At 46.4% G+C, this 19892-nt stretch overlaps 4 protein-coding genes across 4 annotated transcripts; 2 read left to right on the top strand and 2 right to left on the bottom strand.

Moving 5' to 3' along the window:
- Nucleotides 1-1242: 1242 nt before the first annotated feature.
- On the bottom strand, nt 1243-2586 carry ALT_9035 (putative secretory lipase; the record flags this gene model as incomplete). Its single annotated transcript, XM_089600521.1, has 1 exon — nt 1243-2586. The coding sequence occupies one exon, from the start codon at nt 2584-2586 to the stop codon at nt 1243-1245; it is 1344 nt and encodes a 447-aa protein (XP_089455018.1).
- Nucleotides 2587-6693: 4107 nt separating this feature from the next.
- ALT_9036 (hydroxymycolate synthase MmaA4) lies at nt 6694-8393 on the top strand (the record flags this gene model as incomplete). The annotated part of the gene is made up of 4 exons (XM_033563886.2): nt 6694-6813; nt 6878-8001; nt 8052-8160; nt 8211-8393. The coding sequence occupies 4 exons, from the start codon at nt 6694-6696 to the stop codon at nt 8391-8393; spliced, it is 1536 nt and encodes a 511-aa protein (XP_033419777.2).
- A 551-nt stretch (nt 8394-8944) lies between these two features.
- On the top strand, nt 8945-10570 carry ALT_9037 (aldo/keto reductase; the record flags this gene model as incomplete). Its single annotated transcript, XM_089600522.1, has 5 exons — nt 8945-8970; nt 9021-9144; nt 9280-9352; nt 9510-9655; nt 9719-10570. The coding sequence occupies 5 exons, from the start codon at nt 8945-8947 to the stop codon at nt 10568-10570; spliced, it is 1221 nt and encodes a 406-aa protein (XP_089455019.1).
- A 7937-nt stretch (nt 10571-18507) lies between these two features.
- ALT_9038 (putative alpha-L-arabinofuranosidase axhA) lies at nt 18508-19497 on the bottom strand (the record flags this gene model as incomplete). Its single annotated transcript, XM_033563888.2, has 1 exon — nt 18508-19497. One exon carries the CDS (start codon nt 19495-19497, stop codon nt 18508-18510), a length of 990 nt encoding a protein of 329 aa, XP_033419779.2.
- Nucleotides 19498-19892: the final 395 nt, after the last annotated feature.

A 19892-nucleotide genomic window follows, 5' to 3' on the forward strand; every position in this document is an offset into this window, starting at 1 on the left:
TAGACTTCTCTTCCCTCTCTCTAACTTTTAAATATATATATTCCTCTTATACCTTACCTCTACCTAGTAGACTATTATATATCTACTATCCCTACTAGATTTATTAGAGTAACTAGATCTAATTACTATCTAACTAACTAACTAGGGCCCCTAGTCTGACCCCTCTCTAATATATATCTCTACTATATAAAATCCACAGAATATTTACTTCTAAGAATTTTTAAAAATTCTAGGCTGAATATTACTAAGCATACTAGATATTACTAGACTAGTAGGATCTAGGGCTATCTAGGAAAAATAGCTAGAATTAGTAGAGATAAATTATATAAAATTACTATAGTTACTAGCTGCAGCCGCCGGAAAATCCTAATTCTAAATAATTATTAAAAATACTAGGCTGAATATTACTAAAGATACTAGATATCACTAGGCTAGTTAGACCTAGGGCTATCTAGGAAAAATACCTAGGATGAATAGATCCTAAATAAAAGTTTTATTACTAGCTAGAATCCCTAAAAACCCCCTAACTTCTAAGGATTTTGAAAAATCCAGGGCTTATAATTACTAGGCCTAAAAGGATTTAGAAGATAGAGAATTAATAACTCTATCTCCTAAAAATAGCTAGAATAAGTATCCCCTACTAGATATCCCAGGTCCCCCCCCTAAACCTCTACAAATTTCAAATTCTAAGAGAAATCCTTCTATTTCTCCCTGGCCCTATCAGGTCTAGGGTACATGCTTCCCACCATCAGATAGCCTAGATTAAGGGCTCTCTGACAATACCCAGATGGCCTGGATTAGATGGCTGGGGGGGGCCTGGCAGGGCGATGCCATGGTGGGGATGGGGGGTGCTGGCGGCCATACAAAAGGCCCGACGGGGTCGGTCGGAGCCGTCTAGTAGGATCGTGCTCAACCAACTGGGAGGAAGACAAGATCGCCGGAAGAGCAGAGGTTCGAGTCAGAACACAGCTATCAGCAGTTCTCTTCAATGATCATGCAAACACCAATGTTATTCTACTGACAGCAATATTGGACACAGTGACATCATACGCGCAACTCCTGACAGATTGGAAACATACCCAGTATGCACATCGCCAAGGACCACTGAGTATCATTTAATCTGTTGCTGCACTGTATAAGTGAAGGCAAAATACACTTTTGCACATCTTTCTGAAATCTGAGATTACGAGTCATATTTTCCCACATATCGCGTTGTTATATAAGATCATAGACTTTTGCAAATCATCCGATTACGAATGTCCCAACAGGTGCCGACAACAAGGCCAGGAAGATCTTGATCAAATCGATACCCAGGACGGCTAAGGTTCGCGGATCCAGCAGTCCTGTCAAGACAGTTTGCGTCCTGCAACCGGCACGAGCAGGAACTCCGTTCATGCGATCCTGCAACCAGATCAGCGCATTCGGGACGCCGATGACCGCCATTGTCGCATGATTTGACAGCTCATCCCGGTGATATTCGACTTTCCCGCCGGCACCACAGTAGCTAGAAACCAGGGCATCCGTATCACTGACCGGACTCACATCATCGTTGGCGGATTTATAGATGAACAACGGAATGTCGGGCACATGTTGTCCCATTGCATTTTCGGCGAGAACTCGTGTCACTTCAGGATCTTTGAGCATATTCGCGTCTGTGATGTACCCGTAGAAGTCCTGGAATGAGTACCTGAGTAGGCCCCCGACAAGGCACAGGTTCTTGGTCTTGACGAAGCCTGCCTTCTTAGCGAGAACAAGATGATCATAGAGAATCCGTTCGATCGCCGGGTATTCATTAGAGAGCCCTTGCATCCCTGCAGGAAGGAGTCCTGCATAGATGCCCTTATTAACTGTGTTGAACACCGGCATGATCTTCGGAACTGTCCCTCCTAGCGCCGCTCCTGCAATGTTGAGCTCTGGCGCATACGATGCACGAAGTTCTGCAGCGAATCCGCTCGCCAGGCTTCCCCCGGAATATCCCCAAAGCGTTATTGTGGACTTGGGAGAGATCTTTGTGAACGTAGACGACCTTAACGCGGCGCGGACATTGTCAAGCACCACATGTCCTGAAAGATTGTTTGCGAGAAAGGTGGCATTTGGACCTAAGTGATCCGGCACAGTTACCACCCAGCCTTTGTCCAGTGCCGCGATGATCAAGATCAGCTCTGCTTGGGGCATGATCATCCCCAGCTCATCGTCGGTGGCCGAGTCAAGCTGAAAAGCGTACGACGGGGCGCAGTTGGGGTTGGCTGCGTCCTCGGCTACTTGAAAAGAAAGCAGCTTGGTGTAGTCTGCATTGTGCGGGACGAGAATTGTCGATGCAGCCGCAATGGGCTCACCAAAGGAGTCCGTCGAGCGGTACAGAAGCTGATAAGAAGCAGCAAGATTGATCGGAGCAAAGCCGAAGGCTGAGATAGGATGGGGGGGATTTCGCCATCTCAGAATGGTGCCAGGAGCGGTGGATTCAAATCCTGTCGGAGCACTATAAAATGGGTCTTTGAGTGGATGAACAAGCCCATCTCGGCTGGTTGGGAGAGCGAAGACGCTCAAGGAAAACGATACTATCCAAAGCAGTATTGCCCAATGCATCTTGGGTAAGCTGTCGGAAAATCCCAGGTTGCGACTGCTCTGTTCTTCTGAGCGTCCATACTGCGTTTATACAAATTCATATCCTTGTCCATCTGATACGATGATCAGAGTCCATCACATGCAAATCTCAAGTCGATGTAACGTCAATCCTTCGACTCCTCTCTCGTATGCACGCGGCATCTTCTAGCCTTGTGGTAAACGAGGGGATCCTTTTCTGCATCCCGACCCACATTGAGCGTCCGTCCAGGCAACGCAGCATACTCCATTTCTTCTTTACCTTCTTCACCGGACGGCACATAGAAATGGAAATATCTGTCACATGCTGGTCACTGGCACACAAAACCGAGGGTTCATAATCCATCGACTGATACTAGCAGGTTGGATAGCCTCAATCGGCAAGGATCATAAATGCGATGTATTTTGAAGTAGCGGTGGAACCAGTCTCCTGGAGATAGTCCCCTGCAGTAACAAGGGGAATCAAGACCTGTAGATTATGACCCAAAGAGCCAGATTGAGCAGCCGAAGCGGAATTGCTTTGGTGAATGCATTAAAATTATCATCCATCAAAAGACAGCTAAGAGCGCCCAGGCGATATCACTGTAGCTATTTTGTTCGTCTGCGAGGAGCCGGACTGGATATCGTTTTTGCTAGTTTTGCTAGATTGTGACTCGTCTACATAATCTCCAGATCTATACATTGATCGTGATACGGCATCGACTGAAGCTGATTTCAGACGAATTGTCCGACGCCAGATGGGAAGTGCGATGAAAACCCCGCAAAATTAGGCACACCGGCTCGTGTTCTCCACAGTCGGGCTGAACAGGAACCCACAGCTGACTCTTCCTCTTACTCTCCGGTAAATGAGACAGTTGACCTCAGAGACGCTAACTATTACGTACCATACGTGACGATGGTTTTCCCCAGACTGTGAAGAAAAGTCAACGCCAAGCCCTCGGCTGAAGCTGTGGCTCTGGATTGGCTTAGCTTTACCATTCCAGTGTGTTTAAAGCCGTATGATCGACCGAAATCGCCATTCGTTCTCGTCCTATCGTTGACCGTACAATATCCACTGCCGAGATACCACGTGCAGGGGACGGGGACAGAGGCAGAAGCTGATTTTGCAGCAGACAAGGTGTGTTGGGTACTCTGTCAACGGACTGATCGCTGTTGAGCAATATCCCAAGTGTTTATACTGCCTCGCCCGCATAACAGTAGCGACACGGCTTGAAGTCATATCAACCCTTAACCATTTTTTACCGTCCATGTCTTTCACTTGTTCATATATTCCGTCTCTAGTGATTCCGACGTGTACCAATTTGAATTAACAGGGCCTGATTAAAGCTGGTCCTGGCAGACACATTCCTAGGAATCATTGTGGTCAAGGTTGAAGTCCATCTCTCTGCGGACGACAATCGCTCAAATTGAGTCTGCCGCAGAACATATAACCACAATAGCAAGTAATTTGATCCCCGTAAATTCCGGGACATTGCTAAGGGCATGTATAAGACAAAACGCTGTGTGCCTTGGAGAGATTGCATTCAGGCATCCTGCCCATATCCGTTGAAACCGGAGTCCTAATTCATGTTGCTCTTGCCATGGTTCATACTGAAGCACAATCAAAGCTGTCGTGAAACGCCGTGGACTTTGCTGTAAGCATCCATTAGAGTGTTTCTGTAAATCACAAAGACCTCTTCTCCCAACACCACCTTCTCCTCGGGGGTTCTCGTCAAAAGCCTCCTCCAGTTCGCTTGTCAATGTATAGACAGAGAGATCGGACATGCTTTCGTGCATGGGGCCCGGGAAGATCTGGTTTCTCATCAGGTCATCAGCCGCCTTAACCAGCGAAGGAGCTGGTGGCAGCTGGATAGAAGACATGCAGTCGCTAAAAGGACCAGGAAGAGTTCTTTATCGAGGTCACTGGGCCATTGCGTGCGGGGGGGCATCAAAGGCCTTATTGACCAGCCTTCATCACAAACCCTCAATACCCCAAGAATAATGGTGCAGTGAACAATCACGCCCACAAGCAAAGATCTGCTCGAATATGACCACATCTCTAATGTCATATGCTGCCCGTCCCTCTCGTGATGGCATCTGCAGTCAATCATTTTTGCTATGCTATCATTACTGCTAAAGACCCCAGTCATACTTAGAGCTTATGCAGCATCTCTGAGCAGCAGAGAGCGAATCAGCATGCCATTTCCCACATTAACACACTTGATAGATGGGACAGAATTCGCAGTCATCCATCTTATCAATCCACTCCTGAACCCATGGCCAAATTCACTGCGTACCTGATAGCAAAGGGCCAGCCCCACCGACTTCAGCTCTGCGGTATCTATGTGTAAACACGGGGATTGAGTCACTACTCTTGTCAAATTTAACGCTTTCATTTATGCAAGAGCGAAGAGCATTTGGCTTATATAAAATTAAAAGATCAAGAGAAAGAAACGATTCGACATTTTACAGAAGAATCTTGAATAATTGCTACAACTTTTCGAGAGCGATGGGGTGCAAACCACTGGTAGGAGTGTTTGGCCCTATTCGCCAAAGGCCACATATATTTTATACCTTGATGGGTCTAGAGGATGGTCACTGTGAAATACTGCGTTTCCTTCATTCATGCTCAACTAAGTAACCACTTAATGCCAAGATGAAAAAGCATCCAGCTAATAACAGAGCCGATAAGCAATAGAGGATATTTTTGCGGACATTATATAGTAAAACACTTCTTTAGCCATCCTAGTATTAACCCCACCACAAAGTACCCTCAGGAAAAAGCCTGTTGTGGACCCTAGGTCCCTAGGTAATGGGCCTAGTGACCTAGTCCAAGCCTGTGAAATTAAATAATAGGGTTTAATTTCTAAGATTTGGACTTGAAATTGCAGCGGTTTAATTCCAACTGGTTCTGAACTCAAGTCTCACCCAAACTCAGACCGAATGCAACTCTACCACTTTAATATCAATATCTAATAGAAATTATCAGTCCCCTATATCTCAGCAACCACTAGGTATTTTAAATCAATATTTATATATTAGATAGCCTAGATCTAGGGATATCTAGTGATACTAATAATTATATAGAAATACTAGAAATTCGTAATTATGGTCTAATATAGTCTAAATTAGTTAATCTAATCTAATAAAACTGCAAAAATAATATCCAATGGGATTAACCAAACCTGAATCAGGCCTAGGGTGGTGAAAATAAACCTAAAGTAGTTCCCTAGGGTAGGGCTTGAACCCTCATTCGCTGAGGCTTAGATTTAATTTTAGCGGTTTGGTTATGCCACTCTAGAGATGAGACTATTCACTATTCCGTACAGACTGGGCTGTTCTGCACGACTAAGAACAGCCTGTCCACAGTCACCAGGGTCCAGGAATTGCAGATCATCATGGGCAGAATCCTTAGACCATCTCCCTGATCCAAAACATTTAGGGACTACTATAAGTCAGTAATATTTAGCAAGGATGAAGACAGCGGAGGGACTTGAAAACAGTTACTCCCAAGAAAGGAGAACTAGTACACAACTAGCCCAATAATAGAAACTGGGGGCGTTATTGTTGTTGTACCTGGGCTTAGGAAGTTCCTTCTTAGGAAACAACAAAGGCCAGTACCTATGGCGACCAAGTGATAAAGTCCCTGCGCAACAGTATGTATTATTTTGTATATATACAATAGTAGTTCACTGATCCAAGGTTCCTAGCTCTGTATCCAAATCTTGGCTATTTTATCCCAATCCATTTGCTCTGTTCTACAGTTGTTCCTGGCTAAGTAGTATCCCGGTTTCTACTCGTTACATGCCGACACTCCAGATTCGCCTGGGTATGAGAGATCCCTTTATCCACCGTGACTTCCGGACCAGATCTTACCGTGGCATGTCTTGCTTTGTCTGTCCAACTTTGAGAGGACGCGTTGGTGGCCGCTGCAGATATCCGTTGCTCAGTAGTGGACACATGTTATGTTCTCGGCGTCCGCGGACAACGAGGACGTGGGGTGGGACGATCAACACGGCATATTATGGAGCAACCGTCCCGTCTCAGATATCTTTTTCTTCTTGTCTCCGGTCAAGCAACAAAGAGAACTCGTGACGAGGGTATCAATTGACCATGAATACCACCAGATCTAAAGGTGTTGAGCTGTCTGGCGATATCAAGTTCATCAAGACCCCCACGGCAACGCCCTCGGAGTATAACACCGGCGAGACCTGTGGAATCTCCTTGACCAATGTCAGTTCACCGCTGTCGCTGGCTTGTGGTTTATCTGCCCAAAACCTTGCTGACTTCTTCCAAGGCCAAAGCTATCCATAATGCCCCGTTGCCAGCGGATGGTGCAGGAAACGAGAGCTTCTCCAACGTGCTCCTGGCCAGCGCCATCACCGGAGTTCCTGCCCTCCTAACATACCTACTTGGCGGTGGAGTAAAATCTTTCATCTTCGTTGCTCTTCTTTCCGTACTTCCTGTTCTGGTGGCCTTTTGGACCTGGACCTCTACTTGCAGCCCACGGATCAACGACAAAGTTAAGTTGCCTGGCCGACCTATTGAGCACTATGTGACTTTCAAGAGCGATGAGGACCAGTTGAAATGGCAGGGAAGAAAGAAAATCCCCATGCAGACCTTTGCGGAAATGTACTTGGATGGCTTGGTGGATTTTAACGGCGATGTGCTCGACATCTTAGAATACAGGCATGATTGGGCCAGCTTTGCCTTTACCTGGGACCTGTTCAAGTTCATCATCTTCACCTTCTTTGTCAACATCATCTTCCACACAAAGGCCCAGGATGAGGAGCAGGTCCGCCCCAACTACGACTGCGGCAACGACCATTACGCCTGGTTCCTCGGTCCGCGTATGATCTATACGTCCGGAATTATCTCAGATCCTGAGCGGGAAGAGACCCTGGAGGAAATGCAGGATAACAAGATGGCCATTGTTTGCGAGAAGATTGGCCTGAAGGAAGGCGAGACCATGCTTGACATTGGCTGCGGTTGGGGAACCCTGGCCAAATTTGCCAGTCTCAACTACGGCGCAAAGGTGACCGGACTCACCATTGCTGAGAATCAGACCGCCTGGGGCAATGATGCCCTCCGCAAAGCCGGCATCTCTGACAAACAGAGCCGCATCCTCTGCATGGACTACCGCGACATACCCCGCATGAAATACGACAAGATCACACAGCTGGAGATGGGCGAGCACGTCGGCATCAGGAAACTTACCGGGTTTTTCCGCCAGTGCTATGACATGCTTAACGACGATGGAGCCATGTACGTGCAGCTTTCTGGTCTGAGACAGGCTTGGCAGTACGAGGATTTCGTCTGGGGTCTGTATTTGAACAAATACATTTTCCGCGGCGCAGACGCTTCGACTCCCTTGTGGTACTACGTGAAATGCCTGGAACAAGCTGGATTCGAAGTTAGAGGGTGAGACGGGGCTGGATTCTTTTCTCGTTTCAAAGGCTGATAACAAACAGTATTGACACGGTTGGTATTCACTACTCAGGCACGCTCTGGAGGTGGTACCGTAACTGGGTTGGAAATTTCGAGGCAATCAAGTCCAAGTATGGTCTTAGATGGTACAGGGTACGTATCCGTTTTTCTTTTATGGTACAATCGTCGCTAATGTTCGATAGATTTGGGAACTCTTCCTGGCCTGGTCGGTCATTGCTTCTCGTCAAGGCTCTGCTGCCTGCTACCAGATGGTCGTCGTCAAGAATCTGAATTCAACTCACCGCATTAACGGAGTGCTCAGTCAGTATGGCCTTGCTGGTGCTCTCGCCGAGAGCAGGAAGGCGGGCAAATCTCGTCTGCATTAAGACGTCGCTACTGTTATGAATTGTTCATGGAACGAGCCGCACCGTGGGAACGCACTGATGGTCCTTTATATTCTAATACTTCTCATATGGCCTATCCTTCGCTGGGCAAGTGTCCTTGCGGTAGGGTACGTATTAGACGGTAACTTCATATTGCCCTGAGAGACACTGAATATGGGCAAAGTTTGCAAATCTACAGGAGAGAAGTAATTCCACTGTAGAATGTTCATGTAATAGGGGGTATGGTTAACTGGTGTTACGTGGGGGGAAGACTCGGGACAGTAGAATTTGATCCCAAATCGAGATATGGTTAGCAGATGAGTGTCTAGGTTGGATTCCCCTTCTTCGTATCTATGGTCCCTGTTTCTCGCCCTTTGCCAGTGCAACCTACAAGTTGCATCCCTCCCACCGGGTAGTCCTGCCGCCCACAGTCGGATCTATGGCAGCTAATATTAGTTTTTTCCTAGCCAATGGGGCTTTCACTATTCTCTTTCTATGTTATTACAGGCCCGATGTCCCAAGGTTAACTGACTAACTTCTCTTTTACCGCCACTATGCATTTCACTCACCTCAGTGCCTTGTTCACCTGAGCTCAAGTCGCGAAGGTCTATGCCGTTTCTGTTGAAATAGGGATTATGACATGATTGGTAAGTGGGACAATCTGGATGAGCTGGCCCTTAACCGCTGGCTAGCATGGTTCATTGGGATAGCAGCGGCAAGCCGTAACTTCCGTAAGCAGTGCGGTGCTGGTCACGTATGACAAATTAAAGATAGGAAGACGATCCATTGTGTAGGGTTAGTAGTTTTCTGGATGTGAATTATAAATGACCAGTATAAGCATCATCCTTGCGCAAGTTCTACTAAGGTTTGTTACTTAAATATTGTTCAGTTTGTATTCATTGAACCCGGGCTGAAGTCCGGAAGATTGTCCGCCTACACGCTCCACCTGAGTGCGTTTGGATGTAAGCAGAAAGATAATAAATCAAGGGACGCCAAAAGGATTTCGGATCATCAATCCAACCTTTTGATAAAAGTCAACAAGATGGAATACACAAGGTAGAATTATATCTCCCAAAGAGTCTCATCCAGTTGCTAACGCTCGTGGTTGCCATAGAGTAGGCGACTCGGGACTCTACGTGTCGAAGATTATCCTCGGCACAGCCAGCTACGGATCTTCACGCTGGCAGGAATGGATCTTGAATGAGGAGGCTGCGTTGCCTTTACTGAAGCATGCTTACGACATGGGCATCAATACTTGGGATACGGTAGCCTCATCAGCTTTGGCTTTATTGACGAGTTCTTGACATTGACTGCTTTCTCAATCGCAGGCTGATGCGTATTCCAACGGTCGGTCAGAAGAGATTATTGGCAAGGCCCTGCGTGTCTACGGCATTCCTCGAGAACAGGTGGTGATTCTAACTAAGATATTTTATGCGCTTGACCCGGATGGCCAGAGTCCTATCGCGGCTTTGATGGACAAAAAGAAACATGGCTTGGTAAACAGAGTTGGCTTGTCACGCAAACACATCATGTCCGCTGTGGAGGAGAGTATTGAAAGGCTGGGTACGTACATTGACGTCCTACAGATCCACCGACTGGACCGTGATGTCAGCCTCATGGAAACAATGAAAGCATTGAATGACGTGGTCGAAAGCGGCCAAGTGCGGTATCTCGGAGCAAGTTCGATGGCGACGTGGGAGTTTCAGAAGCTGCAGAACACAGCGGAGCGGAATGGGTGGCACAAATTTATCTCTATGCAAAACTATTATAATCTCCTCTATCGCGAGGAGGAGCGAGAAATGATTCCTTTCTGCCGGGATGCTGGAGTCGGAATTCTACCATGGAGTCCCCTCGCACGTGGTGTGCTGGCCCATCCATGGACAGAGAGAGAGACTGATCGCGAGCAGACGGATAAGTTACTCCAGCGCCTGGTTCGGAGCCACGAGACTCTTGAAGACAAGGAGGTGGTGGACCGGGTGACTGAAGTTGCGGCCAAGAGAAGTGTCAAGATGGCGATTGTCGCTCTGGCCTGGTGTCTCCGGAAAGGACTGTGTCCGATCACCGGCTTAGGAAGCACATCTCGCATTGATGACGCAGTTCAAGCTGTGACATTTCAATTATCAGATGACGAGGTCAAGTACCTAGAAGATCCATACCGACCAAAACCAGTTGTGTATTGATTGTGAGAAGCAAAATCTGCTAGACTTGTTCTGGGGTTATTGCAGCGTATGGAGTAGTAGTTTACTACTAGCAAGTAGTTAGTTACTGAGGAACTCACCTTTATATTTTGCATGGTAAATTTGTTTTGTGGCGATCTTGGTGGTGTTTAACCACCGAGAATCAGCACATTCCATGACCAATCTTTCCACAGTCCCAGCACTTAGATTGCCCTTTCTTAATGATCTTTTGGCCTGACGTTCTGTTGCTTTCATGTGATATATGATATCTTGGTTTGAGCTCCTTGGTGGCGGCAGTGGAGCAAGTTTGGAATTATCTACTAAATACTGTGACTACTAACTTAAATATAACCTTTATACAGTTGGTCTTATAATTTCTACTAGTTAGGCCATAGTCTTTTAGATAACTAATTACTCTATAAGATTTACATATCTAAAGCATATAGAAAATATACTTAACCTGTTGTAACAATCAAATTGAAAAAGAGTAGGAGTACTCTATATAGGGAGGAATAGTTAGAATGGCAGGATAGGTAGATACTAACAACGAGAATTTTTACTATACAAGGGTACGCCACTAAGCAAATTGTTCATCAAGACAGTACTGACAAGGATCCTGCGGAACTGAACGCTGCTGATGCGTTCATAAGAGAAGCGGTTTGAAGGAATCTGGAGTCGCAGGAACTCGGTGGCGATAGCCTACCTTACCTGGTCAACTGAGGCCGTCATGCAGCCAAGAGCCATAATACCAGAAGTGTTTTCAAATGCATTCCATATGTTTGAATCTACGTTAGGATATGGTAAGGAGGAATTGCTGAGAACCTTCCAGTAAACGCGGATGCCCGGTCTGATAGGAAATCCAGAAATACTGGGGACACAAGATTGCTCCATTGTCTGAGTTTGGTCAAACGTGCCATGTCATGAACGGCTTTCATCCTCTATTGCGGACCCTCAAACGGTCCAAGGAATTACTGAAACAACCTTGATGGATGGTACGGCTCTCATTAAGCGAGTATAGCTCACTGCTGCTGATTGACACCTTACCTATCAGAAGCGCGAAAAATGCACCCGATCTGTCCTTGAAAGAAGGCTTCATTTACGCTTTACCTACGCTGGAGGCGGCACCGACGATAGATACACATCTTTTGGCAAAATGCAGAAAGAATTGCCCTATTTTCCTTTTCATAAAATGTTACAGACAAACTAGGGAGGGCTGGGCTCGGTGTGGTCTTCCTTGAAATCTCCTCCTGCTCTGTGACAGGTTTAACCATTCATTTTTCCCCCCCTCTCTGAGGCCTGAATGCTCCAACCTGAACCCCAAAGTTTCAAACGCAGCATTGTCGGCAATGGAAGTTGACGGGTTCTGTCCGTCAGGCGTATTCGCTTGGATCTAGGATAGGAATTAGTTCCCAGTGATCATGAGAAAAAGAGGGGGGAGTGGGGAAAGGAAAAAGAGTAAGGGAAGCAAAATGAAGAAAATCTATGCTGGATGCCAATTCTTTGATAACTCAAGGTAACATACCAAAGCTTTCGTATATGAGGCCTTTAACATTGCCATAGTGTGCGTAGCTGGCTTCCCAGATCGGTCGTATGGGTGACATCCCCAATGATGAAATGACCGGCCACGGGCCTCCTAACAGCTCTGCATCACATCGAACGAAACTCTCGTAGTAGGGTACGGATCCTCCCATCAAATACTTGGCGGTATATTACAAGCCAGACAAGAGCCTGTTGTCCAACTCCGCAAATAGGTCTGGGGGGTCGTACTGGTTCGTAGTTATCGGAAATGCCTCTACTGGGTTGCCAAGCCCGAGTTGAGTGTGTTGATTTCGACCGCTCTCTGAAGCTTGACCAGTAGGCGAAATGGTACCTGATAGATTGGCCCATGATGAATAGAGAATTAACTCTTTAACATAGCCGCATAGCGTGATGTTCTCCATAAAAACCGCTGCAGTGAGCATAGATTTCTCCCCACTTATGTCCCAGTTTGCTTCAAAGGGTATGCTACAGCTGTTGTTGTATTGGTAAGGGATGCAGGAGGTACCAGAATATCCTGTACCATTATTGAAAACGCAGAAATCGAATCACTTATCCAGCCGTTGGGATAAGACGACGATCGGTATGTGTAGCGGATAATTTCTGCTGCGTTAACAAGCTGGCTTCCAGAGAGGGCAGCCGCGAGTTGACCGTCGGTGCCTGCAAAACATTATTCCCTAACCTTTCATTAACATCAAGTGCGCCTAAGTGGGTGTTATACCATTTACCACTTTCAAGGTTTTCCCCAAAGCGTCCAAGATCTGTGTCGCCTTGGTAGCATAATCCTTACTTATAGTGATATACCACATGAGCGCCAACTGTAGCGCAGCTGTGCTATCACTCGCAAATTAATCCATGCACACTAGCAAACTTGCATCTTTATCTCTAGTGACGACAGGACATGCCGCTGTAAACCAGTATGATAATGAAGAGTATAAGTCTGCAGACAATGCTTGGTATGAAGTATACCAAGGTTGACACTGAGATCCAACAGAAGACCTCATACAACTCAGATTTGCAGTAGTGTGAAGATTACCAAAATGGACTCACGCTGCAGTCAGGGCTGCGAAAGTGCTGATGCACGAACATTGTAAGAGCATTTTGAACAGCAAGGACCCCTTTAACTTGAGGATAGTTGACAAAGTGCAAAAAACCACCCAGCTGAGAGTTTTCCTGAAGAAAAGGACTGCATAAATTACCAGGTTTTATAGATAATTATGCGGTGTGTTTCCATGCAAATGTGAAGGCTCACAGTAGGACCCATTTCGCTGACATTAACGTTCAGCGGAATGTAACTTGAAACGTCAACTGGAGATACTTTGACTCGGGTGTGATTAATATGCGGAGCAATTACTGGAAGAGCGAGAGTTCTTCAGAAACCAAATTTCGAAAATCAATTTATCCAAGTTTTATGATCTGCAGACCGTTGCTCTTTTCGATCACGAGGATTTTAGAATCGTTGGAAGGTTTCCGACACTTGGCCCGGTCCTTCTGTAAGAAGGCTGGTTTATTTCCTCTAAGCATTTGCAGATCCTTGAACTTTATCAACTTAGAAAACACCGGGTGCAAGTTTCCAGGAGCAGATAAGGGAGTTAGATAATCAGAGCAGGATAAGCAAAGGGCGTGGGTAACAATAGGCTATACAAAATCCACCAATGCACGAAAGCTAGACTCCTGCAACAGCCATCCCTGATTATCAAGATACTGTATCTGAAACAGCTCCGCGGACCGGCAGTTATCCCAGAGGAACATTAATGTATGCGATTTCCCTATCAAAAATTTGAATTTCACAGCGCACCAAAAGATGTTCGCCAAAACTTTTCGTTGTGGCCTCTTATTCCAGCGAGTCTCACATGCTTCGCAGCTGCTGAACCCATTGCTGACCATATCCCGGGTTGTGCCCAACGCAGTCCACGGGCACCCACATGCTCGCCCAAAGTAGGCGGCTCGTCCGCCGTCTGCTATCAACATAGGCCCGAGTGGTACCATTGCCATCCAAAAGGTCAGAGGTACTACATTAACAACTAACTATCCTTCACCTGTATTTGATGCAGCATCAAGCGATTAGGCGAGCTCTCTGTGTCGACAGTCTTACGTACTGGGACAACAAGGGGGAAGTTATTCAGCTGCAGGGCATCACCGGTGCCAGCATCACTGGTTTCGGAGTGATAAATGACAGTGGTCATGCAAGCTGTATATCTTCTCAATGACAACCTTTGTCAAGTTCTATGAAGAGAATCAGGATTCAGACTAGATGGTCAAGACAAGGGGATTACTTTGTCAGCAACACATCCTATAATGTAATTCCCAACCGAGCCGGACACCCGCCTGAGCCGGACACCCCCCTCATCTAAATCCAACGCGTCCGAATTCGAAGAGATCGCTGTCTATACGCTGGAACACGGGCGAAAGGTCGAACAATATCAATGAAAGTTAAATCAGTCTCTCTGCCGGCCGGCTCTTCTTGGTTGGATGAACGACGGTCAGCATTTTTATTGATTAATAAGTCCCTCTCAGAGTCGGCAGTGCTAAATATCTGGAAAATGCTCCATGATTATGAACTAGCGAAAGCGAGATACTTCATCGCATCAAAACACCTCACCGGATTAAGGACTAAGAAGCCAGCCTCAAGTAGTAGCGGAAATGCTGCGGTATCAGGTCTGCTGCGGAGACCATATAGGTACTTGGAATTCATTGGCTGCAGGTGGCAGCCTGGATTATAGGACGAACGATCTGCTGAGGGGATCACAATCGAGGATGGACCGCGAGAAACCATGTTTATTTGTTCTTCGGGCATACCAGACCTTTTTTGGTGGAGATGGTAGCCGCCCAGAAGTCAGAAACCTAAGTACCAAGAATCATGGACTCATGCGTTCCCCTTAAATATGGAGGGACGAGATTGTGCATACCAGACAGTGGGAATTACTGCTCTTTCAGTTATGTTCCACAACTGGCAGAGCTGCTTGTGACGGTCGAGGATGAATCATATACCTGCAATACAGGCAATGAAAAGAGCTACCGAAGCAATGATTGTTCCGCTGGCAATGCCATTCAGAAGGGATTATGGAACTGGTCTCTTATGAATCTCGTGAATCAAGAATGAGGGCAATTTACTAGTTCATACAGAGCAGGCACCTAACAAATACTCTAACCTTCACTCCTGCAAAGGCGGTTGAGAGCTCTGCAAGGTGCGCAAAGTACGCAGGGCCCACAGCAACTTGGTAGCACAGTAATGCAGAGAGATCTTAGTTATGATACTGTGTATTTAGTAAGTCACCCACTAAGTCAAGAGTCTGAGATAGCCGAACTGGACGGCCTGTCAATCCAATGGCATCATGAGAGCAGGGTGTCAAAAAATAAAATAAAAAAAATAATAAAAAAAAGTATCTAAGGAAAACTAGAGTATTGCACAAAACAAAAAGCTCCCAGATGGGCGCTTCTAGTTCTTCTTACACACAATATTGGTGTGAAGAATGTGAATGTTTTTTGAGACTGCCAGCCATGCTGAGGAGCGCGGGACGGATCAAGGACGCTTGGATTTCAGCCACTATGCCAAGCAGCGCTTATATGTGCTCCCTTACTTGAAGTTTCACTGGCGGTTTATGAGCACGGATAAGGCTTGGGGAAATCACCGAAGTTACACCAAAAAAATCGTCTGATCTGAGCTATTCCGGCCCGATCCGAGGATGAAACGGCCCAGAGCTATTTGGAAAAGTTCCAGAAGGCTACCTTATATCGAGGGTGAGAGAGACTAGCATCAGGGACGTAAATCCCATAGAACTACGCTATTCACACCTGGGAGCTACGAATCCTCGCGTCACCTGCACATGTTTTAAAATGGTCACCAATGTTAAGCTCGGCAAATGTCAACTTAGATACAAGAAGTAACGCAAGGAAGCAAAAGAAAAGTCGCTCCAGCCAGTGTAGACCCAATGCGACAAAACACGTCCACTGCCAGTGTGCGACCCAAGCAGGTGGGCTCTGCTGTTTACTCCGCATAATTGTAAATCCTGAGATCTATACGAAGCCCAAAGTGAGTCATATTCTACAGGGATCTCGAGCAAAACCCGACATAAAGTAGTCACTCCTGAGTCAAAAATGTTCTATAGACACACAAGTCAGTCCGAATGAAAAACCTGTCTCGGCAGCCACTACCTTTCGAGAATGATCGTACAGGTTATACTTCTGTCCTGCAGATCTGGTGTCGGGAAAACTTCCATCGCAAACGAGATGTCCGAACAGCTAAAAGTCCATGGTATTCCTCATGCCCATATCGATGGAGACAATCTAGATATGGTATATCCCGAAGAGGAGGCCCTGATTTGCTATTTCTCAACCTTGAATCTAATGTTCGGAAACTATTATCATCGCCGAGGATGCAGCAATCTCATCCTATCAGGAACTGCAATGGCTCTGGAGTATGAATCTATCCAAAATACTGTTCAAGCTGTCATCCAAGATTCTCTCCAATTCCCGCAGGGGACAGAGCCTGCTTATGATCTCAGGGGGTTCATCTTGACAGCGACCGACAATACAGCCTCAGAGAGGTTACGAAAAAGAGAGATAGGCAGTTTACCGGATCAATATTTGGCGAGCAGCTTCCAATTGGCAGCGGTACTGGAAAACGGGGTTTGGGGATGGGCTTGTCGAAGTTCGACGGACGGTCGGACTGTGGAGGACGTTGTGGCGCAAATTTTGGAGCAAGGAAACTGGATCTAGAGAATACGGTTCTCTTCTTCCATGTAGGAATATATATAGGTGAAAAAAATATATTGGGGAAGGGTTAAGATTCCTCAAAATTTCTTTCACTAATGGCAGGGCAGGGAACTGGGACGAACCATTCACCTACAACATCCCAGGGTGTGGGAATCATTCTAAGGGATAAAGCTCATAAAACTAGTACTAATTTCCATCTTAGGACTTGTTGCGAATCCATCCAGGATCCTAAATGCTAATCAAGCTAACGGTAAATACCATGGATTCAGACATTTTGATGTGCCACTGTAGGTAGGGTTGCGAACTGGGATAAGAAGGGAAATACCAACCAAATGAAGCACACACAAAGATTTTGATCTAGTTATCTGCAAGGCCCTCAGTCATTTTTAGGAATGTCTTGATTGGACACTGACTGATTTGCCTCATTTGGCATGGTGGGTTAGTGATAGCGGAAAGTTGTTTTTGATTGGGGATTTGGTGCATGCAATGGTGCTATATTTGGTGCATGTATGTTATCTTTCTATTAAGGGCTGCGTTGTATGCGCCAACTAGAAGGTGAGACTAATCTGGTGATTGTAAACGGGGAGCTGGAATAGTAATTGAAGACCGTTCTGCTCTGGCTGAATATCTTGACTGGACCTTGTCTGCAGAAATGTCCTAAAACTTACATGGGTCTTCTAGCAAATTCACAAAAACCGGATTGAGTGGATTTGAGAAAGGTGTATGAAAATGGCAAGCTCTGGCATTTGGAGCATGTTCCTTAGCAGCAGGAATGTGATGCTGCTATTATGGGTGACTTTAACAAACTAGAAGTACCTCCCGAGTATGTTAAAAATGTAATACACATGGGCTCATAGAGTAAAAAGTTGTATTGGCTGCATGGCATTTACCTTTGAGTCCCCTTGGATGAATCTCTCCGGGAAATAGTTGGCAACCAGGTTCTGTTTCCGACTTGAATCTCGCCGCACCATTGGGCGAGAGGATCATACATATTATCATGTTCTTGATACCTGAACTTCTCTTATTCAAGGCAATCCTCCAAACCTCAGCTGGTACAGCTTGTCTCCCGTATCTTCAATTACCAACCAGACATAATTATCCTAGTAAGTGGCATATCTCCGGCGGGGTGCCATGCTAGGTAGATTATACTGAGCATCTAGATCCTATGAGAATCGTTTTGAGCCCTGAATCCTGTCACCTGGGTTTCCCCACGGGGATCTGCATACACTATTTAGCCTACTATTCCAGTCAAACCCCATTAAGAACGGGAATACAGCCTTATTATCTGGAGCGATGTTCTTCAGGCTGATATAATCAGTACGTAACCTAGCAATTCAGGCTACTGTGGGCAGAATGATTTCTCAATAGTAAGAGATTTTGCCTCATTTGTATGTTTCTAGGCGTAACATCCCAGCATGGTATTATACCTCAAGCTATTGACGCGTTTCGAGCCCAGCCCAGATTATGTAGAGGATGGAGCTCATGAGATATGCCTTGAATACACTATAGCGTTCGTAATTTCAACCGTACTGGTAAAAGCATATCACATACCACTGCTCAACAAGATAACTATGAAGAATCTTTCAACTCGACCTCACAACAACCAGGTTCCTAGGTAGTGAACCATATCCCCAAGCCCCAGTAGCACCCAAACTAACCCACCCCCGTATGATAGCTTACTTCCTCACTCATTTCAACGTCAAAACCGCCGGCCTCCAAGGCAAGGTATTATACCCCCCACCCGCCCTAGGATCATGCCCCTGATAAAGAAACTGCAAATTACAAGCATCAACAGTCATAGTCTGATCAGGGTTGCTTCTCACAAGATCCCCATGACTGATATCATTCGTCCAGGTCGCTCCGCTATTCGCCTTCCCAGCAAAGGGGTTACTCTCAGTCGCAGCCTGCGCAGTCCAGGAACCCCCAAGGCTATCAGCTATGAAAGACCGAAAATACCTCCCATTCGCACCGATCGCCTCAACGATCATAAGATATTTATTCTGGCCCTCGACAGTGTAAACCTGCACCGCCTCAAAAAGACTATACTGGCTATCGCTTAGGACGACTTCATATTGTGTACCAAAACTCCCAGGAAAGTTGGCGATTGGCATGCTGGCTCGGTAAATCTTGCCGTTGTCGCCGGCGAAGAACAGGTACATGTTATTGCTATCGCCGATAACAGTTTGGTCAATGACCCCTGTACTAGAGCCGGAGATTGTTCCAGAGAAGAGAGGTTGGGCCGAGGACCAGCCGTTGGCGTTTGTGGGGTCACTGGATGTCTTGTAGGAGAAGGATGTGGGTCCCCATTGGTAGGCTAGGATCCAGATATTCTTGGGCCGGAAGTAGAAGAGTGTTGGGGCGACGGTCCCTGAGCTCATGGTGTTTTGGCTTGCTGAGGCCATGTCGGACCAGTTGGTGAAGGGGGAGAAATTCATCGAGCCATAGTTTCCGGATGCATCTGTTGTTGAGGCATAGACGAGGTGCTGGCCGTTGTAGACGACGTTGGTGAAGTCTTTGAGTGCGGTCCAGCCGGACTTGGGTTGGGCGAGGGCGCCGGTCGATGTCCAACTGTAGGTGGATGGGAGGGGGCATGAGGCCTGAGTACCTGGTGTTGACAGGAGAAGGAGAAGGATACCACTCGACCACGCGAGGCTTGCGATGGACTTTCGGGGTGTCATTTTGGAATCTTGTCCTCAGGAGGGGTTTTAGAAGGAATGGGCTGAGGGTCTAACTTGTGAGATAGGAAATTCAGATGAATAATGGGGATATTTATATCCTCGTACGTGTCTACAGCAGGTTTCTGCAGAAGCAAGGTAAAAGTGGCTAAATGCGAGACGGCTAAATGCCAGACAAAACAGTTGTGAAAACTACCTCATATAATGGTAAAATGCGACCATGTCCAATCTGCGGAGAAAACTGTGGGGAAGAACCCGCTGCCTAATCGGAGATTTGCCATTCTCATCACGCATAATGCACCGCAACAGAGGAGGAATCTCATCCGACAATCAATCTGTAACAATGGCTTAGTTGACAGGTTGATTATCTGTGCTGCTCTGATCACCAATCTCTGTTG

Source organism: Aspergillus lentulus (genome assembly GCF_001445615.1).
Source record: "Aspergillus lentulus DNA, contig: Alt17, strain: IFM 54703, whole genome shotgun sequence".
Lineage (NCBI taxonomy): Eukaryota > Fungi > Ascomycota > Eurotiomycetes > Eurotiales > Aspergillaceae > Aspergillus > Aspergillus lentulus.